Genomic DNA, 25,780 nt, shown 5'->3' on the forward strand with positions numbered 1-25,780 from the left:
AGAAACTGGCTTACATGAGGAACGCCCCAGGAAAGGAAGACCAAGAGTCACCTCTGCTGCGGAGGATAAGTTTATCCGAGTCACCAGCCTCAGAAATCGCAGGTTAACAGCCGCTCAAATTAGAGACCACGTCCATGCCACACAGAGTTCTAGCAGCAGACACATCTGTAGAACAACTGTTAAGAGGAGACTTTGTGCAGCAGGCCTTCATGGTAAAATAGCTGCTAGGAAACCACTGCTAAGGACAGGCAACAAGCAGTAGAGACTTGTTTGGGCTAAAGAACACAAGGAATGGAAATTAGACCAGTGGAAATCTTTGCTTTGGTCTGATGAGTCCAAATTTGAGATCTTTGGATCCAACCACCGTGTCTTTGTGCGACGCAGAAAAGGTGAACGGATGGACTCTACATGCCTGGTTCCCACCGTGAAGCATGGAGGAGGAGGTATGATGGTGTGAGGGTGCTTTGCTGGTGACACTGTTGGGGATTTATTCAAAATTGAAGGCATACTGAACGAGCATGGCTACCACAGCATCTTCCAGCGGCGTGCTATTCCATCCGGTTTGCATTTAGTTGGACCATCATTTTATTTTTCAACGGGACAATGACCCCAAACACACCTCCAGGCTGTGTAAGGGCTATTTGACTAAGAAGGAGAGTGATGGGGTGCTACGCCAGATGACCTGGCCTCCACAGTCACCAGACCTGAACCCAATCGAGATGGGGTAAGCTGGACCGCAGAGTGAAGGCAAAAGGGCCAACAAGTGCTAAGCATCTCTGGGAACTCCTTCAAGACTATTGGAAGACCATTTCCGGTGACTACCTCTTGAAGCTCATCAAGAGAATGCCAAGAGTGTGCAAAGCAGTAATCAAAGCAAAAGGTGGCTACTTTGAAGAATCTAGAATAGAAGACATATTTTCAGTTGTCTCACACTTTTTTTTAAGTATTTCATTCCACATGTGTTAATTCATAGCTTTGATGCCTTCATTGTCAATCTACAATTTTCAGAGTCATGAAAATAAAGAAAACTCTTTGAATGAGAAGGTGTGTCCAAACTTTTGGTCTGTATTGTGTATATAAATAATTTGGGACTTTAACACACACATTTCTTTGTCGCTCAATTGGGTGTATAGCTTTTGCCTCTGGAGGCCACACAAAGTATTACACTTTTAAAAAAAGTGTAACCCCTCCCCTCTGCCTATACACCCTCCCGTGGATCACGGGCTCCTCAGTTTTATGCTTTGTGTGGAAGGAGGCACACATCCACTCATGCATTCTCATACATAGTTATGACGGATGGAAGAAAAGAGGACCCCGATGGGGTCCCCGGCATGTTCCCTTCTCACCCCACTATGTCGGCGGTGTTGTTAAGGTTGAGGTACCCATTGCGAGTACGGAGGCTGGAGCCACATGCCGTCTCCTTCACCATTTCTTATGTGGCTCTGGGAGAAGTGGGATCCTAAGCGGTCATCCACGTGCTGGGACCGTGCTCCAATCCGCAGCCCCTGGTGGAACCTGCCGGTCCGGAGCTTCTTCACCCTCAGGGACCGGCCCTGCAACTGGAAGGTACTCTGTGTCCCCATGTGTGGACTGTACAGGGAGGGAGGTCGCTCCTTCTCCCCGGAAGCCGCGGTAGTTCCGTCCGTTGTTTTTTCGGCGGACCTCCGCGCCGACCGTGCCTGCTTGTCGGGCACGGCCTTAAATTTAGTCCCCGGCTTCGCCGCGGCCTAGTCGCGCAAAATTCCGCCCCCGGGCCTGCCTGTCAGGGGTAAGGGCGGGATTACCGACATGACGTCGGCTCTGAGGGCTGGAGCATCTTTGCATGTCTCCCCCCACCCTCATTGACCACTTTGGGACTCCAGATTCCCGCTCTTTGCTGGCGCCGCCCTCGGCTCCACGCCCCCCCTGTGAGCTCAGGCAGCCATTTTTAGCATTCTGCCGGTGGATGCTACTCAGCGGCACACCTCTGGGGGACCCAAGACAGGGAATCTGGAGGACACGCTCCGCTCGTTAGCGGTCGGTAAGCCACACCGGTCACCCGGTGTTGGTCCCCCTAGGGTGCCGGAATATATATATATAGATATATATATCTGTTCGGAACGGCTGTATACCCTTTTCCCATATACCCTCAGTGGTCACTCTCCTAAGAGACAACAGCATGTCGTCCACAAGGAGCAAAGCTACTAAGGCACAGACTTTTTTCGCGGCCTGTACCTTTTGTGGGGCTATGTTGCCTGCGGGATCCACCTACCCTCACTGTGATCAATGCTCGACTCCTGCCACGCTTTGTCAGCCGGAGCCTCGGGCACTTGTGGGCCCCTTGGCTCAGGTAGATCCCCCTGCTCCCCCTGAGCAGTCTGCAGGGACAGAGTCACCGTTGTTGGCCTCTTTCGCTGAGACACTCTCCCAGTCACTTTCTCAATTCATTGCAAAGTCTATGGACAAATGGTTATCTAAACTCCTGGAGGCATTGCAGTCCAGACCGGGCCCTTCACAGGCCCCGGCCCCTGTTAGTTTGTCTCCTCCAGGCCCCTCTCGGTCCGCGCCGCAGCGCGCTCCCAGGATAGCCCCTAGGTCCCAGACGGAGGACTCCTGCCCGGATCGCAGCCCCAGGCCGGCTAAGCGGCCTCACTGGGACTCTTCCCCGGCCTCCTCACGCTGCTCTGGATCCCAGCCTGATGACTCTCAGGAAGACGAGGCGGACGTGGGAGCTCAGGGCTCTGACCCTGACTTTACCCTTAACCTTGATGCCCCTGAGGGGGACGCCTTGGTAAATGATCTTATCTCGTCCATCAACCAGGTGTTGGATCTCTCACCCCCACCTCCTCCTGCAGAGGAGCCGGCTTCTCAGCAGGAGAAACACCAATTTCGATTCCCCAAACGTACGCGCAATACGTTTTTTGATCACTCTAACTTCAGGGACGCTGTCCAGAAGCCCAGAGCGGTCCCGGACAAGCGCTTTGCTAAACAGCACACAGACACGCGTTATCCCTTTCCACCTGAAGTCGTTAAGGGCTGGGCACACTCCCCCAAGGTGGATCCACCAGTCTCTAGATTGGCTGCTAGGTCCGTTGTGTCTGTTGCCGATGGCTCATCCCTGAAGGATGCCACTGACAGACAGATAGAGCTCTTGGTGAAGTCTATTTATGAGGCCATGGGCGCGTCTTTCGCCCCGGCCTTTGCGGCCGTGTGGGCTCTCCAAGCAATCTCGGCATGTCTGACTGAGATTAATGCCGTCACGCGGAATTCTGCTCTGCAGGTTTCTTCCTTGACCTCTCAGGCATCAGCATTTTCGTCCTACGCCATGAACGCCGTCCTGGACTCCGCTAGCTGTACGGCTGTGGCTTCCACTAACTCCGTGGCAGTCCGTAGGGCCATGTGGCTGCGCGAATGGAAAGCAGACTCTGCTTCCAAAAGGTTCTTAACTGGTTTGCCTTTTTCTGGCGACCGTTTGTTTGGCGAACGATTGGATGAGATTATTAAGGAATCCTCGGGAAAGGACTCCTCCTTACCCCAGTCCAAACCTAAGAGACCTCAGCAGAGGAAAATCCAATCGAGGTTTCGGTCCTTTCGTCCCTCCGCCAAGACCCAATCTTCTTCGTCCAACCGGCTGGAGAAAGGCCAGAGGAACTCCTATGCGTGGCGGTCCAAGTCACGCCCCCAAAAGGCCGCGGGAGGCACTGCCTCCAAGACGGCCTCCACATGACTCTCGGCCTCATCTAGCCACATCCTCGGTCGGTGGCAGGCTCTCCCGCTTTGGCGACGCCTGGTGGCCACATGTTCAAGACCGATGGGTGAGAGACATTCTGTCTCATGGTTACAGGATAGAGTTCAGCTCTCGTCCTGCGGCTCGTTTCTTCAGAACCTCCCCACCCCCCGTACAGGCCGACGCACTTTTTCAGGCAGTTGACGCTCTAAGGATAGAAGGAGTTGTGATTCCCGTTCCCCTTCGGGAACGTGGTCGCGGATTTTACTCCAACTTGTTCATGGTGCCAAAAAAGGACGGGTCATTCCGTCCTGTTCTGGACCTCAAGCTGCTCAACAGACATGTGAGAACCAGATGGTTTTGGATGGAATCTCTCCGCTCGGTCATCGCCTCGATGTCACAAGGAGACTTCCTAGCATCGATCGACATCAAAGATGCTTATCTCAATGTGCCGATCGCACCCGAACATCGTTTCCTGCGTTTCGCCATCGGGGACGAACACCTCCAGTTCGTGGCATTGCCTTTCGGCCTGGCGACAGCCCCACGGGTTTTCACCAAAGTCATGGCATCCGTCGTGGCGGTCCTGCACTCTCAGGGCCACTCGGTGATCCCTTACTTGGACGATCTCCTAGTCAGGGCCCCTTCTCTGGTGGCGTGTCAACAAAGTCTTACCGTCACTCTGGCGACTCTCCAGCAGTTCGGGTGGATCATCAATTTCCCGAAATCCAAGTTGACGCCGACCCAATCACTGACTTACCTCGGGATGGAGTTTCATACCCAGCCAGCGTTAGTCAAGCTACCGCGGGACAAACAGCTTTCTCTGCAGGCGGGGGTGCAGTCACTTCTTCGGAGTCATTCACACCCCTTAAGGCGCCTCATGCACTTCCTGGGGAAGATGGTTGCAGCTATGGAGGCAGTGCCGTTCGCGCAATTCCATCTACGGCCACTCCAATGGGACATTCTTCGCAAATGGGACAAGAGTGCTGCTTCCCTCGACAAGAACATCTCTCTTTCCCTCGCAACCAAAACATCACTTCAGTGGTGGCTCCGACCCACATCTCTGTCCCGGGGAAAATCCTTCCTACCCCCAACCTGGGCCGTGGTCACCACGGACGCGAGCCTGTCAGGTTGAGGAGCGGTTTTTCTCCACCACAGGGCTCAAGGAACCTGGACTCCAATAGAATCGTCCCTTCAGATCAATATACTGGAGATAAGGGCAGTATATCTAGCCCTATTGGCTTTCCATCGGTGGCTGGAGGGCAGGCAGATCCGAATCCAGTCGGACAACGCCACTGCCGTCGCCTACATCAACCACCAAGGCGGCACTTGCAGTCGTCAAGCCTTCCAGGAAGTCCGGCGGATTCTGCAGTGGGTGGAAGACACAGACTCCACCATCTCCGCAGTTCACATCCCGGGCGTAGAAAACTGGGAAGCAGATTTTCTCAGTCGTCAGGGCATGGACGCGGGGGAATGGTCTCTTCAGCCAGACGTGTTTCGAGAGATCTGTCGCCGCTGGGGAACGCCGGACGTCGATCTCATGGCGTCACGACACAACAACAAGGTCCCGGCCTTCATGGCACGGTCCCAGGATCACAGAGCTCTGGCAGCGGACGCTTTGGTCCAGGATTGGTCGCAATTTCGACTGCCATACGTGTTTCCCCTCTGGCGATCCTGCCCAGGGTACTACGCAAAATCCGGTCCGAATGCCGTCGCGCCATTTTCGTCGCTCCAGACTGGCGGTCGTGGTATCCGGATCTGTGGCATCTCACGGTGGGTCAACCGTGGGCACTTCCAGACCGCCCAGACTTGCTGTCACAAGGCCCGTTTTTCCATCTGAATTCTGTGGCCCTCAACCTGACTGTGTGGCCATTGAGTCCTGGCTCCTAGCGTCTTCAGGGTTATCTCAGGATGTCATTGCCACCATGAGACAAGCCAGGAAACCAACGTCCGCCAAGATATATCACAGGACTTGGCAAATCTTCTTATCCTGGTGCTCTGATAATGGTTTTCCTCCATGGCCGTTTGCATTACCCACATTTCTTTCATTCCTACAACAACAACAAGGTCCCAACATTCATGGCACGGTCTCGCGATCAAAGAGCTCTAGCAGCAGACGCCCTAGTGCAAGATTGGTCGCAGTTCCGGCTCCCTTATGTGTTTCCACCTCTGGCACTCCTGCCCAGAGTGCTACGCAAGATCAGATCCGACTGCAGCCGCGTCATACTCGTCGCTCCAGACTGGCCGAGGAGGGCGTGGTATCCGGATCTGTGGCATCTCACGGTCGGCCAACCGTGGGCACTACCAGACCGACCAGACTTACTGTCCCAAGGGCCGTTTTTCCATCGGAATTCTGCGGCCCTCAACCTGACTGCGTGGCCATTGAGTCCTGGATCCTAGCGTCTTCAGGCTTATCCCAAGGGGTCGTTGCCACCATGAGACAGGCTAGGAAGCCCACGTCTGCTAAGATCTACCACAGAACGTGGAGGATATTCTTATCCTGGTGCTCTGCTCAGAGAGTGTCCCCCTGGCCATTTGCATTACCTACCCTTCTTTCTTTCCTCCAATCTGGGTTAGAAAAAGGTTTGTCGCTCGGCTCCCTTAAAGGGCAAGTCTCGGCGCTATCCGTCTTTTTTCAGAAGCGTCTAGCACGACTCTCTAAGGTGCGCACGTTCCTACAGGGGGTTTGCCATATAGTTCCCCCGTACAAGCGGCCGTTAGATCCATGGGATCTGAACAGGGTACTAGTTGCCCTCCAGAAGCCGCCCTTCGAGCCTCTGAAGGAGGTTTCACTTTCTAGACTATCACAGAAAGTGGCTTTTCTGGTAGCGATCACATCTCTTCGGAGAGTGTCTGAGCTAGCAGCGTTGTCTTCCAAGGCTCCCTTCCTGGTCTTCCACCAGGACAAGGTAGTGCTGCGCCCCATTCAGGAGTTTCTCCCGAAGGTGGTATCCTCTTTTCATCTTAATCAGGATATCTTTTTGCCTTCGTTTTGTCCTCATGCAGTTCATCGGTATGAGAAGGATTTACACTTGTTAGATCTGGTGAGAGCACTCAGAATCTACATTTCCCGCACAGCGCCCCTGCGCCGTTCGGATGCACTTTTTGTCCTTGTCGCTGGTAAGCGCAAGGGGTCGCAGGCTTCTAAGGCCACCCTGGCTCGATGGATCAAAGAACCAATTCTTGAAGCCTACCGTTCTGCGGGGCTTCAGGTTCCATCAGGGCTAAAGGCCCATTCTACCAGAGCCGTGGGTGCGTCCTGGGCATTGCGACACCAGGCTACGGCTCAACAGGTGTGCCAGGCGACTACCTGGTCGAGTCTGCACACTTTCACCAAACATTATCAGGTGCATACCTATGCTTCGGCGGACGCCAGCCTAGGTAGAAGAGTCCTGCAGGCGGCAGTTGCCTCCCCGTAGGGGAGGGCTGTCTTGCAGCTCTAACATGAGGTATTTCTTTACCCACCCAGGGACAGCTTTTGGACGTCCCAATCGTCTGGGTCTCCCAATAGAGCGCCGAAGAAGAAGGGAATTTTGTTACTTACCGTAAATTCCTTTTCTTCTAGCTCTTATTGGGAGACCCAGCACCCGCCCTGTTGTCCTTCGGGATTTTTGGTTTGTTTGCGGGTACACATGTTGTTCATGTTGAACGGTTTTCAGTTCTCCGATGTTATTCGGAGTGAATTTGTTTAAACCAGTTATTGGCTTTCCTCCTTCTTGCTTTTGCACTAAAACTGGTGAGCCAGTGATCCCACTGGGGGTGTATAGCCAGAAGGGGAGGGGCCTTACACTTTTTAGTGTAATTGCTTTGTGTGGCCTCCGGAGGCAGTGCTGTACACCCAATCGTCTGGGTCTCCCAATAAGAGCTAGAAGAAAAGGAATTTACGGTAAGTAACAAAATTCCCTTCTTCTTCTAGCTCCTATTGGGAGACCCAGAACCCGCCCCTGTACCCTTCGGGCTGGTTGTTCTTTTGTGTACACATGTTGTTGATGTTGATTTGTTCTTGGGTTCATGGTCTTCAGTTCTCCGAACATCCTTCGGATTGAATTTACCCTAGACCAACTGATAAGTTTTCTCCTTCCTGCTTTTGCACCAAACTGAGGAGCCCGTGATCCACGGGAGGGTGTATAGGCAGAGGGGAGGGGTTACACTTTTTTAAAAGTGTAATACTTTGTGTGGCCTCCAGAGGCAGAAGCTATACACCCAATTGTCTGGGTCTCCCAATAGGAGCTAGAAGAAAAGGAATTTACGGTAAGTAAACAAAATTCCCTTTTTTTTGTTTTTTTTGGGAGGGAAGCAGGGGTGCTTTTAATAGTCCAGATGTGCCTGCCTTACTATGGGCAGGTGGGTCACAGGCAGCAGGAGCAGGATCGCCGATGCAGGAAGCCGGCGGCTGAGGCGAACATGTGTGCCCGTTAATTAAAGAAAATGAATATTAAGTGCTCCCAACACCCATGATCTTGGCCACCTCTCGACACTGAAGTCGGAGCCAAGAGATGGGTGCAATTATGGCATTGGGGAGCAATGAATATTTTCTTTAATAGCAGACACACTTATCCACCCCAGTCACCTTCTTACTTCAGCGACTGGGGCGATCTTGTGAGTCCACAATCGTGTCGGGATAGAGATATATATATATGTGTGTGTGTGTGTGTGTGTGTGTGTGTGTGTGTGTGTATATATATAATATAATATAATCTCTATAATATTTATTTGTTTATATTTTGTGCTATGTGTACGGCATAACTGGGGCCATACATACCAGGATGGGCCCAGTATGGGGGGGAGGCATGTATACCAGGATGGGGGTGATATATGCTAGGAATAGGAATATATATTTTCTTTGTCGCTCCATTGGGAGACCCAGCCAATTGGGTGTATAGGCTATGCCTCCGGAGGCCGCACAAAGTATTACACTTAAATGTGTTAAGCCCCTCCCCTTCTGCCTATACACCCCCCGTGCTCCCACGGGCTCCTCAGTTTTTTGCTTTGTGCGAAGGAGGTCAGACACGCACGCACAGCTCCACAGATTGGTCAGCAGCAGCTGCTGACCATGTCGGATGGAAGAAAAGTGGGCCCATATAGAGCCCCCAGCATGCTCCCTTCTCACCCCACTCTTGTCGGTGGTGTTGTAAGGTTGATGTATCCATTGCGGGTACGGAGGCTGGAGCCCACATGCTGTTTTCCTTCCCCATCCCCCTCAGGGCTCTGGGTGAAGTGGGATCCTATCGGTCTCCAGGCACTGAGACCGTGCTTCATCCACAACTCCTGTGGAGCCTGCTGGATAGGAGCCGGGTATCGTTCAGGGACATGGCCCTGCTACTTGGAGGTACTCTGTATCCCTGTGGGGACAGCGCACAGCAACACTCCAGCTTTGCTGGGTGTGCTAGTGCACCGGGGACCACGGCGCTGACCGGGTTAATATGTGCCATTACACACTCAGCGTTGCTGAGTGTGTTTATGTATAGGGACTGCCGCACTGACCGCCGCGGCCATGGAAACACTGCGGCGCGGCTGGGACTTGTAGTGCGCCGGGGACTTTCACGCCGGCCGCGCTTTTACGGCGGCCGCGTTTATTACTAGAGTCCCCGGCTTTTTGCGGCCTAGTTTCCTTTCCTCCCGCCCACAGCCCTGACAGGCAGGGGAAGGGCGGGACGCTGCACAGAACGAGCAGCACTGAGGGCTGGAGCATGCTTTGCATACTCCACCCCTCTCACTGTGCACAGTGCGGGCACCAGTTCCCGCTCTTTCTGGGTCACGCCCACGGCTCCCTCCTCTCCTCAGGACGCCGGCAGCCATTCCTGTCAGCTCCTCGGACGCTGCAGAGGGGGACAAAGTCTGGGAGACCCAGGCAGGGACTCTGGTGGCCTCACAACCGCTTTAGGCGGGTGGTAAGCAGCACCTGTGGTGCTAGCCCCATTGTGCAGTAGTGTAACATTATATGTTTATGGTATATATGTTTTACACTGTATGGTGCACAGTTGATTTCTGGCTATATACCCTATTGTGTTACTCAGGGAAGATAATAGCATGGCGCCCACGAAAGGCAGGGGGGCCAAAACACAGGCTTATTATGTTGCCTGCGCCGCATGTACGACCCCGCTACCGGCAGGTTCCACTGACCCTCATTGTGTGCACTGTTCGGCCCCTGTGGCACTTACTCAGCCGGAGCCTCTGCTAAGAGGGGCCCAGGGGGAGCCACCTGCTAACACTGTTCAGGTGACGGGGACGGAGTTTGCAAAACTCTCTGAGACTATGGCTAAGATACTAGAAGCCTTGCAGTCCAGGCCGGTATCTCAGCACAGGGACTCTGTTGAATCTTTGTTCCCTGGCCCACCTCAGCTGGACCAACATTGTCCTCCCGGGGTATCTCATGGATCCCAGGCTGAGGGTTCTGACACAGACCCCAGCCCCAGACCGACTAAGCGAGCTCGCTTAGATTTTCCCTCGACATCATCATATTGTGCAGGGTCTCAGAGGGGGGAATCTCTGGTTGATGATGCGGAGAAAGCTGATCAGGATTCTGATCCTGAGGCCGCTCTCAATCTTGATACTCCGGACGGGGACGCCATAGTGAACGACCTTATTGCGTCCATCAATCGTATGTTGGATATTTCTCCCTCAGCTCCTCCGGTGGAGGAGTCAGCTTCTCAGCAGGAGAAATTCCGTTTCAGGTTTCCCAACACCGAGTATGTTTCTGGACCACTCTGATTTCAGAGAGGCAGTCCAGAATCACCATGCTTGTCCAGATAAGCGTTTTTCTAAGCGCCTTAAGGATACACGTTATCCTTTTCCCCCTGACGTGGTCAAAAGTTGGGCTCAGTGTCCCAAAGTGGATCCTCCAATCTCCAGACTGGCAGCTAGATCCATACTTGCAGTGGAAGATGGGGCTTCACTCAAAGATGCCACTGACAGGCAGATGGAACTCTGATTGAAATCCATCTATGAAGCTATCGGCGCTTCTTTTGCCCCAGCGTTCGCAGCCGTATGGGCGCTACAAGCTATCTCAGCAGGTCAAGCGCAAATTGACGCAGCCACACGCACGTCCGCGCCACAGGTGGCGTCCATAACCACTCAGACGTCGGCATTTGCGTCTTGCGCTATTAATGCTGTCCTGGACTCTGCGAGCCGTACGGCGGTTGCAGCCGCCAATTCGGTGGCACTCCGCAGGGCCTTGTGGCTACGGGAATGGAAGGCAGATTCTGTTTCCAAAAAGCGCTTAACCAGTTTGCCAATTTCTGGCGACCGATTGTTTGGCGAGCGTTTGGATGAAATCATCAAACAATCCAAGGGAAAGGATACATCCTTACCCCAGCCCAAACCGAACATACCCCAACAGAGGAAGGGGCAGTCGAGGTTTCAGTCCTTTCGGGGCGCGGGCAGGTCCCAATTCTCCTCGTCCAAAAGGCCTCAGAAAGATCAAAGGAACTCTGACGCATGGCGGTCTAAGTCACATCCTAAAAAGGCCACCGGAGGTGCCGCTACCAAAGCGGCTTCCTCATGACTTTCGGCCTCCTCACTCCGCATCTTCGGTCGGTGGCAGGCTCTCCCGCTTTGGCGACGCCTGGCTGCCACGGGTAAAAGACCGTTGGGTGAGAGACATTCTGTCTCACGGTTACAAGATAGAGTTCACCTCTCGTCCCCCGACTCGATTCTTCAGGTCATCCCCGCCTCCCGAGCGAGCCGAGGCTCTTCTGCAGGCGCTGGGCACTCTGAAGGCAGAAGGAGTGGTGGTCCCTGTTCCTCTTTAGCAACAGGGCCACGGTTTTTACTCCAACTTGTTTGTGGTCCCAAAGAAGGACGGGTCTTTCCGTCCTGTCCTGGACCTGAAACTTCTCAACAAACACGTAACGACCAGGCGGTTCCGGATGGAATCCCTCCGCTCCGTCATCGCCTCAATGTCCCAAGGAGATTTCCTTGCATCGATCGATATCAAAGATGCTTATCTCCACGTACCGATTGCTCCAGAGCACCAGCGCTTCTTGCGCTTCGCCATAGAAAACGAACACCTGCAGTTCGTGGCACTGCCGTTCGGCCTGGCAACAGCCCCACGGGTTTTCACCAAGGTTATGGCTACTGTAGTAGCGGTCCTCCACTCTCAGGGTCACTCGGTGATCCCTTACTTGGACGATCTCCTGATCAAGACACCCTCTCAAGAGGCATGCCAACACAGCCTCGACGCTACCCTGGAGACTCTCCAGAGTTTCGGGTGGATCATCAATTTTCCAAAGTCAAATCTGACACCGGCCCAATCGCTCACATACCTTGGCATGGAGTTTCATACCCTCTCAGCGATAGTGAAGCTTCCGCTGATCAAGCAGCGGTCACTACAGACAGGGGTACAATCTCTCCTTCAAGGCCAGTCACACCCCTTGAGGCGCCTCATGCACTTCCTGGGGAAGATGGTGGCAGCAATGGAGGCAGTTCCTTTCGCGCAGTTTCACTGCGTCCTCTTCAATGGGACATCCTACGCAAATGGGACAGGAAGCCGACGTCCCTCGACAGGAACGTCTCCCTCTCTCAGGCGACCAAAGCTTCCCTTCGGTGGTGGCTTCTTCCCACTTCATTATCGAAGGGGAAATCCTTCCTACCCCCATCCTGGGAGGTGGTCACGACGGACGCGAGTCTGTCAGGGTGGGGAGCGGTTTTTCTCCACCACAGGGCTCAGGGTACGTGGACCCAGCAAGAGTCCTCGCTTCAGATCAATGTTCTGGAAATACGGGCAGTGTATCTTGCCCTGAAAGCGTTCCAGCAGTGGCTGGAAGGCAAGCAGATCAGAATTCAGTCGGACAATTCCACAGCGGTGGCATACATCAACCACCAAGGCGGCACACGCAGTCGGCAAGCCTTCCAGGAAGTCCGGCGGATTTTGATGTGGGTGGAAGCCACGGCCTCCACCATCTCTGCAGTTCACATTCCAGGCGTGGAAAACTGGGAAGCAGATTATCTCAGTCGCCAGGGCATGGACGCAGGGGAATGGTCCCTTCACCCGGACGTGTTTCAGGAGATCTGTTGCCGCTGGGGGGTGCCGGACGTCGACCTCATGGCGTCCCAGCACAACAACAAGGTACCGACGTTCATGGCACAGTCTCAAGATCCCAGAGCTCTGGCGGCAGACGCCTTAGTTCAGGATTGGTCGCAGTTTCAGCTCCCTTATGTGTTTCCTCCGCTGGCACTGTTGCTCAGAGTGTTACGCAAGATCAGGGCCGACTGCCGCCGCGTCATCCTCGTCGCTCCAGACTGGCCGAGGCGGTCGTGGTACCCGGATCTGTGGCATCTCACGGTCGGCCAACCGTGGGCACTACCAGACCGACCAGACTTGCTATCTCAAGGGCCGTTTTTCCATCTGAATTCTGCGGCCCTCAACCTGACTGTGTGGCCATTGAGTCCTGGATCCTAGCGTCTTCAGGGTTATCTCAAGACGTCATTGCCACTATGAGACAGGCTAGGAAACCAACGTCCGCCAAGATCTACCACAGGACGTGGAAAATTTTCCTGTCGTGGTGCTCTGCTCAGGGTTTTTCTCCCTGGCCTTTTGCCTTGCCCACTTTTCTGTCCTTCCTTCAATCTGGACTGGAAAAGGGTTTGTCGCTCGGCTCCCTTAAGGGACAAGTCTCAGCGCTCTCTGTGTTTTTCCAGAAGCGCCTAGCCAGACTTCCACAGGTACGCACGTTCCTGCAGGGGGTTTGTCACATCGTTCCTCCTTACAAGCGGCCGTTAGAACCCTGGGATCTGAACAGGGTGCTGATGGTTCTTCAGAAACCACCATTCGAGCCAATGAGAGATATTTCTCTCTCACGCCTTTCGCAGAAAGTGGTTTTTCTAGTAGCAGTCACTTCACTTCGGAGAGTGTCTGAGCTAGCAGCGCTGTCATGCAAAGCCCCTTTCCTGGTTTTTCACCAGGACAAGGTGGTTCTGCGTCCGGTTCCGGAATTTCTCCCTAAGGTGGTATCCCCCTTTCATCTCAATCAGGATATCTCCTTACCTTTTTTTTTTGTCCTCATCCAGTTCACCAATGTGAAAAGGATTTGCACTTGCTAGATCTGGTGAGAGCACTCAGACTCTACATTTCTCGTACGGCGCCCCTGCGCCGCTCGGATGCACTCTTTGTCCTTGTCGCTGGCCAGCGTAAAGGGTCACAGGCTTCCAAATCAACCTTGGCTCGGTGGATCAAGGAGCCAATTCTCGAAGCCTACCGTTCGGCTGGGCTTCCGGTTCCCTCAGGGCTGAAGGCCCATTCTACCAGAGCCGTGGGCGCGTCCTGGGCTTTGAGGCACCAGGCTACGGCTCAGCAGGTGTGTCAGGCGGCTACCTGGTCGAGCCTGCACACTTTCACGAAACACTATCAGGTGCATACCTATGCTTCGGCGGATGCCAGCCTAGGTAGACGAGTCCTTCAGGCGGCGGTTGCCCACCTGTAGGAAGAGGCCATTTTACGGCTCTCTTACGAGGTATTATTTTACCAACCCAGGGACTGCTTTTGGACGTCCCAATTGTCTGGGTCTCCCAATGGAGCGACAAAGAAGAAGGGAATTTTGTTTACTTACCGTAAATTCCTTTTCTTCTAGCTCCAATTGGGAGACCCAGCGCCCGCCCCTGTTTTTTTGTGTACACATGTTGTTCATGTTGAATGGTTTCAGTTCTCCGATATTCCTTCGGATTGAAGTTACTTTAAACCAGTTTATAATTCTTTTTCCTCCTTCTTGCTTTTGCACCAAAACTGAGGAGCCCGTGGGAGCACGGGGGGTGTATAGGCAGAAGGGGAGGGGCTTAACACTTTTAAGTGTAATACTTTGTGCGGCCTCCGGAGGCATAGCCTATACACCCAATTGGCTGGGTCTCCCAATTGGAGCTAGAAGAAAAGGAATTTACGGTAAGTAAACAAAATTCCCTTCATTTATTTATCATTATAGCACCATTTATTTAATGGCACTTTTCATGGGAAAAAGGGTATACATAAAACAAACAAGTACAATAATCATGAAAAATTCAAGGCACAGACTGGCACAGGAGGAGAGAGGACCCTGCCTGCGAGGGCTCACAGCCCAGAATGAGAAATATATATACCAGGAGGAGGAACAGGATTACGAACATGGGCCAAGGATGAGGATCATATATACTAGGATTACAGACATGTATAACAGGATGGGGATTATATATATCGTGATGGAGTTCATATATACCTGGAAAGGGCCCGGGATGGGGCCGTCTTCTTCCTCACCGGCCCCCCTGAGGAAGAAGACGAAACGTACGTTGGGGTAATTACTTACTATATTTATATACAATGATTATATGGAGAAGGGGCACTGTTTTTTTAATTTATAGCTATGTAGTTAATGTACTAGCATTACTTCTTCTGTACTGGTAATGGAATGATAATGGTGTGACAACGGTGCGCCCTCTACACTATGTCTCTTTCAGTGTGAGGTACCTTGATTTTCTGTTTGTAATATTTATCTAATAAGCTTGTATTTTATCTTATGGTCACCTTTTTCCTTTCTCATTGATGGCATTTTGTTCCTAATACTGTGTGGGGTAGGAATTTTTGGTTGTTATATTTCACGTGGTGATGTATACAGGCGTGGACTATTATTGTGATTTATAAGGCTTAACTGGCTATAAATGCTGGAGGGATACCCTTTTTTGTATCAAAAGATGATTGGACACAACTGCTAAATGAAAACCCAGCCATAAATAAGGAAAAGGTGAAGGTATCAATCAAAGCACCGCAAAATCCTTTTTTTTTTTTTTTTTTTTTTTTTATTCTATGAACAGTGCTTTTACTAGGCAATAATTATAAAACAAAATGGTTCCTGTTGTCCTAAATTACACGGTAAGCTAAAACCTTTCTGGCAGTAAAACAGTGATGGCTTTTCCTAACTGTAGGCCGCCATCGTTGGATTGGAGGGGTCTGACCCGCCACTTGGCAGAATGGACTGAGAGACAGACAAGCCACTCTCTACTTTGCAAAAGGAAAGGTTTACATTTGGCTTTCCCAAATGATCTTTTAAATGTAACTGCAGAAGAAATGTATAGTATAGCAATATATTAACCTACGTGTTTTTATTTTTTATTATTATTATTATTATTATTATTATTATTATTAGGTCAAAGATATTGATCAGAGCTCTGATTGGTTCAAGGAAGGGATGAAACTGGAAGCTATTGATCCCCTGAACCTTTCTGCAATATGTGTAGCAACCATTAGAAAGGTGAGTAAGCTGTTAATCTGCAGAATCTGTACTATGTTAAGGTCCAGTCACACTAAGCAACTTACCAGCGATCCCAACAACGATAGGGATCGCTGGTAAGTTGCTAGGAGGTTGCTGGTGAGATGTCACACTGCGACGCTCCAGAGATCCCACCAGCAACCTGACCTGGCAGGGATCGCTGGAGCGTCGCTACACGAGTTGCTGGTGAGCTCACCAGCAACCAGTGACCAGCCCCCAGCGCCGCGTGGAAGATGCTGCGCTTGGTAACTAAGGTAAATATCGGGTAACCAACCCGATATTTACCTTGGTTACCAGCGCACGGAGCTACACGTGCAGAGAGCAGGGAGCAGCGCACACTGAGCGCTGGCTCCCTGCTCTCCTAGTTACAGCACACATCGGGTTAATTGCCCGATGTGTCCTGCAGCTAAATGTGCACAGAGCAGGAGCCGGCACTGACAGTGAGAGCGGCGGAGGCTTGTAACAAAGGTAAATATCGGGTAACCAAGGACAGGGCTTCTTGGTTACCCGATGTTTACCGTGGTTACCAGTGTCCGCAGAAGCCGGCTCCCTGCTGCCTGCACATTTAGTTGTTGCTGTCTCGCTGTCACACACAGCGATCTGTGCTTCACAGCGGGACAGCAACAACTAAAAAATGGCCCAGGACATTCAGCAACAACCAACGACCTCACAGCAGGGGCCAGGTTGTTGCTGGATGTCACACACAGCAACATCGCTAGCAACGTCACAAAAGTTGTTCGTTAGCAGCGATGTTGCTAGCGATGTTGCTTAGTGTGACGGGGCCTTTACCGCAATCCATGCTCTATTTACAGGACTGTTTAAAAGACAAATGGTCCACAAGATCTGCAGCAGTCGTGACGCAAAGTGACCATGTTTTCTCCAGTACCCGAACCTTTGCGCGCCTCAATATTTACAGGGTCATTCTGTATTTTAACTTTCAAGGTTTTGGCAGAGGGCTACCTAATGATTGGAATTGATGGCTCTGAAGCAGCAGACGGCTCAGACTGGTTTTGTTACCATGCGTTATCCCCCTCAATATTTCCTGTTGGTTTCTGTGAAATTAACAAGATTGAACTAACACCACCGCGAGGTAAGGCTTTATTTTGTTATCAAAGCCAAAGAAAACAGTATTACATTAGCGCACCCTGCCCAGATATCACTCAGTCTGATGTGGGGCAGTGAATAGTCCGAGATCATGGGCTGGCTCCCGGGTGATAATGGTCAGGTAGAAAGCAGAAAGACATCCAGCAACCGCAATGGAAAAAACTAGAAAACCTAATTAATTAATAACAATCTTCTTTTCTTTGTCGCTCCATTGGGAGACCCAGACAATTGGGTGTATAGCTATTGCCTCTGGAGGCCACACAAAGTATTACACTTAAAAGTGTAAGGCCCCTCCCCTTCTGGCTATACACCCCCAGTGGGATCACTGGCTCACCAGTTTTGTGCTTTGTGCGAAGGAGGCAACACATCCACGCATAGCTCCACTTTTTAGTCAGCAGCAGCTGCTGACTATGTCGGATGGAAGAAAAGAGGACACATATAGTGTCCCCAGCATGCTCCCTTCTCACCCCACTGTATGTCGGAGGTGTTTGTAAGGTTGAGGTACCCATTGCGGGTACGGCGGCAGGAGCCCACATGCTGATTCCTTCCCCATCCCTTTTTACAGGGCTCTGGGTGAAGTGGGATTTACCGGTCTCCAGGCACTGAGACCGTGCTCCATCTACAGCCCCTGGAGAAGATGCTGGATGGAGCGGAGTACATCAGGGACATGGCCCTGCTTCCTCAAGGTACTCTGTGTCCCCGTGCATTTGGCGCTCACACCGCAGCATGCTGGGTGTTGTAGTGCGCCGGGGGACATCAGCGCTGCGGCGCCTGTGCCATGGCCTCATTCAGCTTCGCTGAAGCAGGCTCACTTATGGGAATTGGTCGCGCCGGCCGCTGGGACTGCGGCGCGGCTGGCACTTGTAGTGCGCCGGGGACTTCAGCGCGGCCTGCGCTTTTACGGCGGCCGCGCTGATAACTAGAGTCCCCGGCTTTTGCGGCCTGCTTCCGTTCGTTCCCGCCCCCAGACCTGCCAGTCAGGAGAGGGGCGGGACGCTGGCCACTTCCAGGAATCGGTCGCGCCGGCCGCTGGCAGCGGCGCGGCTGGCACTTGTGGTGCGCCGGGGACTTCAGCGCGGCCCGCGCTTTTACGGCGGCCGCGCTGATAACTAGAGTCCCCGGCTTCTGGGCCTAGTCTCCCTTCGTTACCGCCCACAGCCCTGACAGTCAGGGTAGGGGCGTGACGCTGCATGGAGCAGAGCTGAGAGCTGGAGTATGTTTTGCATACTCCACCCCTCTCACTGTGTGCACTGTGAATCCGGATTCCCGCACTTTCTCAGGCACGCCCACGGCTTCCTTCTCTACAAGGACACCGGCAGCCATTAGTGTCAGTTTCTGTACGATACAGAGACAAGTGTGGAAGACCCTGGCATTCTGATAGTCACACAATCGCTGTAACAGGCGTTAAGCAGCACCTGTGGTGCTAACCCCACTAGTGCAGAAGTGCACTTATAGATATGCTTGTACTATATACATTGCACTGTTTGGTCGCACGTTGTATATACCCTCCTGGATTATGCGGAGGAGTTATCAGCATATTCTCTGTGTAAAACAAAGGTGCAGAACCACATGTTTTTCTATACAGCTGGTACAGCATGTACGGCTATACGGCCGGCAGGTAGAGACTATGGCTATGATACTAGAAGCCTAGCAGTCCGGACATGTCTCTCACAATATGGGCACTGTTGAATCATTGATCCATGGCCCCCCTCAGTGTGAATAACTAACAGCTCCGGGAATGTCACACGCATCCCAGAGTCACGGCTCTGCACGGACGTCAGTCCCAGACAGCCTAAGTGGGCTCGCTATGAGCGGCCTCGGTTTCATCAGGGTCCTAACAGAAGGACTCGCTGTGTAATGAGGCGGAAGTAGCGGCTCAGGATTCTGATCCTGAGACCGCTCTCAATCTGGATACACCTGATTGTGACGCCATAGTAAATAATCTTATAGCGTCCATCTATAGAATGTGGGTTATTTCTCACAGCTCCTCCAGTGGAGGAGTCAGCTTCACGTATTTTTCTGGACCACTCTGCCTTCAGAGAGGCAGTCCAGGAACACCACGCTTATCCAGATATGCGCTTCTCCAAACGGCTTAGGATACACGTTATCCCTGTCCCCTGACTTGGTCAAGGACTGGACCCAATGTCCCGAGCGGCATCCTCCAATCTCCAGGCTTGTAGCTAGATCCATAGTTGCAGTGGGAGATGGAACTGCAAACTCAAAGATGCCACTGACAGACAGATGGATCTCTGGTCGAAAGCCATCTAGGGGCACTCCAAGCTATTTCAGCTTGTCTTACACAGATTGACACGGTTACACGTACATCTGTGCCGCAGGTGGCATCCTTAACCTCTCAAATGTCTGCATTTGTTTCTTACGCGATTCAGGTTGTCCTGGACTCTGCGAACCGTGCGGCGGTAGCCTCCGCTACTCCGTGTTTTTAAGCAGAGCCTGGTCTGCTCGTTAAGTGAATGGAAGGCAGATTCTGCTTCCAAAAAAGGTTGCCTAACCAGTTGCCTTTTTCTGCTGACCGACTGTTTTGGTGAGCGTTGGATGTAACCATCAAACAGTCCAGGGGTAAGGATTCATCCTTTCCTCAGCCCGGACACAACAAACCCCAACAGAGCAAGAGGCAGTCGGGGTTTTCGGCCTTTTCGAGGCTCGGGCAGGTCCCATTTTTCCTCGTCCAATGTGGACTCAAAAGGATCAGAGGAGCTAAGATTCTTAGCGGGCTCAGTCTCGCCCAAGAAAGCGACAGTCTGAAAACCCGCTTCCAAGGCGGCTTCCTCATGACTTGCGGCCTCGGTCGGTAGCAGGCTCTCCCGCCTTGGCGATATTTAGCTGCCATAGGTCAATGACCATTGAGTGTGAGACATTCTGTCTCACGGGTACAGGATAGAGCTCACTTCTCGTCCTCCAACTCGATTCTTCAGAATTTCTCCACCTCCCGGCCGGGCCGCTGCTCTTCTGCAAACAGGGTGCACTCTATAGGCAGAAAGAGTGATGACCCCCGTTCCTCTTCAGGAACAAGGTCACGGTTTTTACCCCAAATTCTTTGCGGTACCTATAACAACGGGCCGTTCCGTCCCGTTCTGGATCTAAAAATGCTCAGCAAGCTCGTGGACACCAGGCGGTTCCGGATAGAATCCCTCCGCCATGTCATCGCCTCAAGGTCCCAAGGATATTTCCTAGCATCATTAGGCATCAAGGATGCTTATCCACACGTGCCGATTGATCCAGAGCACTAGCGTTTCTACGCTTCGTTATAGGAGACGAACACCCTCTGTTCGTAGCTCTACCTTCCGGCTAGCGACAGTCCAACTGGTCTTCGCCAAGGTCAGGGCAGCAGTAGTCACAGTCCTGCACTCTCAGGGTCACTCTGTGGTCCCGTATTTAGACGATCTACTTGTCAAGGCACTCTCTTAGGAAACATGCCAACACTGCCCGAACGTTGCGCTGGAGACTCTCTAGAGTTTTGGGTGGATCATCAACTTTTTAAAGTCAGATCCGACCCCGACCCTATCGATAACATATCTAGGCATAGAGTTTCTTACTCTCTCAGCGATAGTGAAGCTGCCGCTAGACAAACAGCATTCACTACGGGCTGCAAGCTCTTCTTTAAGAACCAGTCGCACACATTGAGACGCCTCATGCACTTCCTACGTAAGATGGTAGCAATGGAGGCAGTTCCTTTCGCGCAGTTTTACTGCGTCCACTACAATGGGACATTCTCCGCCAATGGGACGAGGAGTCGACGTCCCTCAACAGAGTCGTCGTTCTTTCTCAGGCGGCCAAGGAATCTCTACGGTGGTGGCTTCTTCTCACCTCTTGGTCAAAAAGAAGGTCCTTCCTATCCCCGTCCTGGGCGATAGTTACGACAGACGCGAGTCTATCAGGGTGGGGAGCAGTTTTTCTCCACTACAGCGCTCAGGGTACGTGGACTCAGCAAGAGTCCACTCTTCAGATCAATGTTCTTGAACACAGAGCAGTGTATCTTGCCCTACAATCCTTCCAACAGCGGCTGGAAAGCAAGCATATCCGACTTCAGTCGGACAGCTCCACAACGGTGGCATACATCAACCACCAAGGAAGAACGCGCAACCGGCAAGCCTTCCAGGAAGTCCGGCAGGTTCTGATGTGGGTGGAAGACACGGCATCCACCATATCCACAATTCACATCCCAAGTGTGGAAACTAGGAAGCTGACTTCCTAAGTCGCTGAGGTGTGGCCGAAAGAGTATGGTCTCCTCACCCGGACGGGTTTCAGGAGATCTGGCGCCGCTGACAGAGGCCGGACGTCGATCTAATGGCGTCACCGCACAACAACAATGTGCCAGCTTCATGGCACGGTTTCACAATCATCGAGCTCTGGCGGCAAACGCCTTAGTTCAGCATTGGTCGCAGTTCCAGCTACCTTAGGTGCCACCTCTGGCATTGTTGTCCAGAGTACTGCGCTAGATCAAGACCGACTGCGGCCGCGCCATCCTCGTCGCTACAAATTGGCCGAGGATGTTGTGGTACTCGGTTCGGTGGTGCCTCACGGTAGGCTAACCGGGGGCACTACCAGACCAATCAGACTGGCTGTCTCAAGGGCCATTCTTCCATTTGAATTCTACGGCCCTCAACCGGATGGTGTGGCATTGAGTCCTGGAACCTAGTGTCGTCAGGATTACCTCAGGACGTGGTTGCCACCATGAGACAGGCTAGCATACCAACGTCCGCCAAGATTGACCACAGGACGTGGAAGATGTTCTTATCTCGGTGCTCGGCGCAGGGTGTTTCTCCCTGGCCGGTTGCATCGTCTATGTTTCCTTCCTTCCTGCAATCTAGGTAGGAAAATGGGTTGTCGCTCAGTTCCCTTTAGGGACAAGTCTCAGCGCTATCTGTATTTTTTCAGAAACGACGACTTCCTCAGGTACGCACGTTCCTACGGGGAGTTTGTCTTCTCAGCACTCCGTACAAGCGGCCGTTAGAGCCCTGAGATCTGAACAAGGTTCTAATTGCTCTCCAGATGCCGCCTTTCGAGCCTTTGAAGGATGTCTCCCTTCCCGTTTTTCACGGGAAGTGGCCTTCTAGTAACGGTCTCGTCTCTTAGGAGAGTTTCCGAGCTAGCAACGCTCTCATACAAACTCCCTTCCTGGTCCTTCACCAGGACAGGGTAGTTCTGCGTCCGGTTCCGGAATTTCTCCCTAAGGTGGTATCCCATTTTCATATCAATCAGGATATCACCTCACCTTCTTTGTGTCCTCGTCCAGTCCATCAATTTCAGAAAGATTTGCATCTGTTGGTTCTGGTGAGAGCACTCAGGTTCTACTTCCCGCATGGCGCTCCTGCGCCACCCGGATGCACTCTTTGTCCTTGTCGCTGGTCGGCGTAAACAGTCGCAAGCTTCCAGATCCACCCTTGCTCGGGGGCTCGAGGAACCAATTCTTGAAACCTACAGTTCTACTGGGCTTCTGGTTCTCTCAAGGCCGAAGGCCCATTCTACCAGAGCCGTGGGTGCATCCTGGGCATTACGGCACCAGGCTACGGCTCAGCAGGTGTGTCAGGCACCCACCTGGTCGAGTCTACTTACTTTTACCAAGCATTATCAGATGCATACCTACGCTTCGGCAGACGCCAGCCTAGGTAGATAAGTCATTCAGGCGGCGGTTGGCCACCTGTAGGAGAGGGCCGTTTGACGGCCCTATCATGAGGTATTCTTTTACCCACCCAGGGATTGCTTTTGGACATCCCAATTGTCTGGGTCTCCCAATGGAGCGACAAAGAAGAAGGGAATTTTGTTTACTTACCGTAAATTCCTTTTCTTCTAGCTCCAATTGGGAGACCCAGCACCCGCCCTGTTTTCTCGGGGTTTTTCTGTTTTTTCGGGTACACATGTTGTTCATGTGGTATGGTTCAGTTCTCCGATGTTTCCTCGGATTGAATTGGTCTTTAAACCAGTTATTGGCTTTCCTCCTTCTTGCTTTGGCACTAAAACTGGTGAGCCAGTGATCCCACTGGGGGTGTATAGCCAGAAGGGGAGGGGCCTTACACTTTTAAGTGTAATACTTTGTGTGGCCTCCAGAGGCAATAGCTATACACCCAATTGTCTGGGTCTCCCAATTGGAGCTAGAAGAAAAGGAATTTACGGTAAGTAAACAAAATTCCCTTCATTTATAGGATTAAGACCCCTAGAGCTTGAAATGTGTAGGTCTAGTGTGTTTTATTTTTATTTTTTTCCCTCTTGATATTTTAATAATTACTCGTAAATGTTTTTGAAAGAAAAACGGAGAAAAAATGTGAACAATAAATATTGCTAAAATTCCAAATTTTATTTCATATTTTTAAAAAAAATGAAAAAGTCATACAAAAAGAATTTATATGACTAGGAGAATGGCAACACAGCCAGGCCAGAGATATATAAAATTTCTAGTAGGTACTTACTTTACAAATGAATGAAAGTAGACGTTGCAGTATAATTTAAACAGGCCCACAAAGTATATAGACCACGTAATATAGGCAAAAATAAGCCTGTAGTATAGGATGGGGCGCACTGAGGCACATGGAAAGAGTACTGACACAAAAACGTCCAGTCAAAAATACCAGTATCTGCAATAACAATAAATATATATAGATGCCAGGTCAGAACAGTATTTACCTAGTGGCATTAAATTAGTCAGGTGTGGGGGGCCTCCAATACCCCAACGCGCGTTTTGTGTCTTATTTGCTCGCTTTGTCAAGGGATGTCATGTATTTATAGTCCTTTCGATTGCATTTGCTGCAAGTCTTTCTACCTTTTACCTTTTTTTTTATTTTGTTATTCCATTCATATTCATTGTTTGTCTGGGATGCGTAGTCCAGCACTGTGAGCCATTCCCAAGCTGCTGCACGCTCTATACACTTTAATTGAAAGTAGACTAGGTTTACATGCACCACTTCTCTATGGAAGTATATGGAGAATGTTGAGGGAGAGAATTAGTTGTCTTTTGAAGAATTAGTTTTTCAAGGGGTTTACCCACGAACTAAGTGAATTTTAATCAATAGATTTTTGAAAAATAATTTCCACAATTGGCTGTGTTTTTTATGTATATATTGCCCGGTCTGTCTCTTTGCCCGGCTTCTTATACTAACAGTTTTTGTTCCTATAGCAACCACTGACAGTTGCTATTAATATCCTATAGCTCCCACCTCCATTCAGTTTAATGGAGGCATGTTTTTTGAGAGTAACTGTAAAGCACGGGGTTACATTTTCCCGTCAAAACATAGTCTATGACGTTCCCTGAGATAATGTTATATATGTGTCCCAGCTATGTACTATGTAATGGCTGTGTCTGACTGTACAGGAACATGGTCTGATCATACCACAGCTCCTGGGCAGGGGAGGAGGTAAGAGTATACAGACATTACAGAGTGGGATCGCAAATAATTCTTTCTTTGAGGTAAAACATTTTTTTAAAAACAAGCAGGGAAATGTTTTACCTCACAAAAAGAATCTGCTATTATCCCGTGCTGTATTGTCTTTATACTCTTTTGTGTCTTCCATTGCCCAGGAGCTGTTGTATGATCAAACCATGTCCAGTATGGGCAGACACGGCCATTACACAGTACATAGCAGGGGCACATATATAAGATTATCACCGCACAGGAACACTATTATTAAAAACATCCAATTGTGGTACTTATTATTATTCCAAGATTAAAATTAACTTTAAAATCAACATTGTTCATGAGAAAACCCCTTTAAAACTAATGGTCACATCTTGTTGTTTTGTGGGTTTTAAATGGCTGCCTTGTTTGCAGGTGAGCAGCATTTGTATCTGCTCAACTGAATGGCCATTAAGGGCCAGTGCCCACAATCAAGAATAAACATATTTTTGTGTTCTCACCGTAAAATCGTTTTCTCTTAGCCATCATTGGGGGACACAGGACTGTTACATCTCGTGGCTCTCCTCTTGCAAGGAATGAGGTGGTCCCCCATTCCTTGTCTGCCGCGAGCCCTCCTGCTCAGCAGCGCTAAAGGTCTGGGAGACTGCAGGAGTTTCCTCCTCCTAGATGCAGCAGTAGGGTGACACCTAGTGGTTTACTCCTTGTAAGGAATGGAGTGGTCTCCCATCCCTTGCCTGCCACGTGCCCTCCTGCTCTGCATTGCAGAGGGTCGGAGTGGTTGCACAGTGTGCAAAGGATAGATGCTCAGGGAAGCAGCAAGACTTCCCTTAGCTCTGCACATTGTGAAACCGAAGATCCCGCCTTTATGACTCAGAGGCAGGAGGTTGAGCATGTTCCCCACGTGACGTCTTCTGATTCGCTCACTGGTATCACACGGCCAGATAACGAGGCTGGTGATGTGCTGAATCCTGACTGGCCGGGCCAGGACGTCACAGATCATGATTGGGTCACATCCGTCTCGCGCCCGCCCTTAGCTGGAGCTACATCTCCTTAAAAACCCCTCCTGCCATCATGGCGGCGCGCGACCGTCCTTCTATGTTTGGATGTCTGGCAGCGTGCTGCCACGCCACTATACAGACGTCATTGTATTTTGCAGGTCTCGCCCCTGCCTTGCTGCTCCGGCAGTATTCCGTTGAACAGGCTGTGTTCCTGTCCCAGGTGAGCTCCTTGAATCTCTGTCGGACTCACCTGGTTTCTGAAGCACACGTGCGTGGGCACCTCTGTGCTACCCTCGTGCCATATTCCTGTGACTCCCGCTGGCACACGTGCGTAGGCACCTCTGTGCATCCCCGTGCAACAGGTACATCGAGTTGTGA

The 25,780-nt window shown here is 51.4% G+C and overlaps 1 protein-coding gene across 4 annotated transcripts in view; it reads left to right on the top strand.

The window, feature by feature from the left end:
• The window catches only part of MBTD1 (mbt domain containing 1), a 170,111-nt gene that overhangs the window by 53,518 nt on the left and 90,813 nt on the right, over positions 1-25,780 (top strand). For all 4 annotated transcript variants that reach the window (XM_075349531.1, XM_075349529.1, XM_075349530.1 and 1 more), the window contains exons 11-12: positions 15,811-15,915; positions 16,876-17,023. In XM_075349531.1, the coding sequence (XP_075205646.1) occupies positions 15,811-15,915; positions 16,876-17,023 (253 nt within the window). The remainder of the gene's footprint in view (positions 1-15,810; positions 15,916-16,875; positions 17,024-25,780) is intronic.

The sequence above is a fragment of the Anomaloglossus baeobatrachus genome, chromosome 5, assembly GCF_048569485.1.
Source record: "Anomaloglossus baeobatrachus isolate aAnoBae1 chromosome 5, aAnoBae1.hap1, whole genome shotgun sequence".
NCBI lineage: Eukaryota > Metazoa > Chordata > Amphibia > Anura > Aromobatidae > Anomaloglossus > Anomaloglossus baeobatrachus.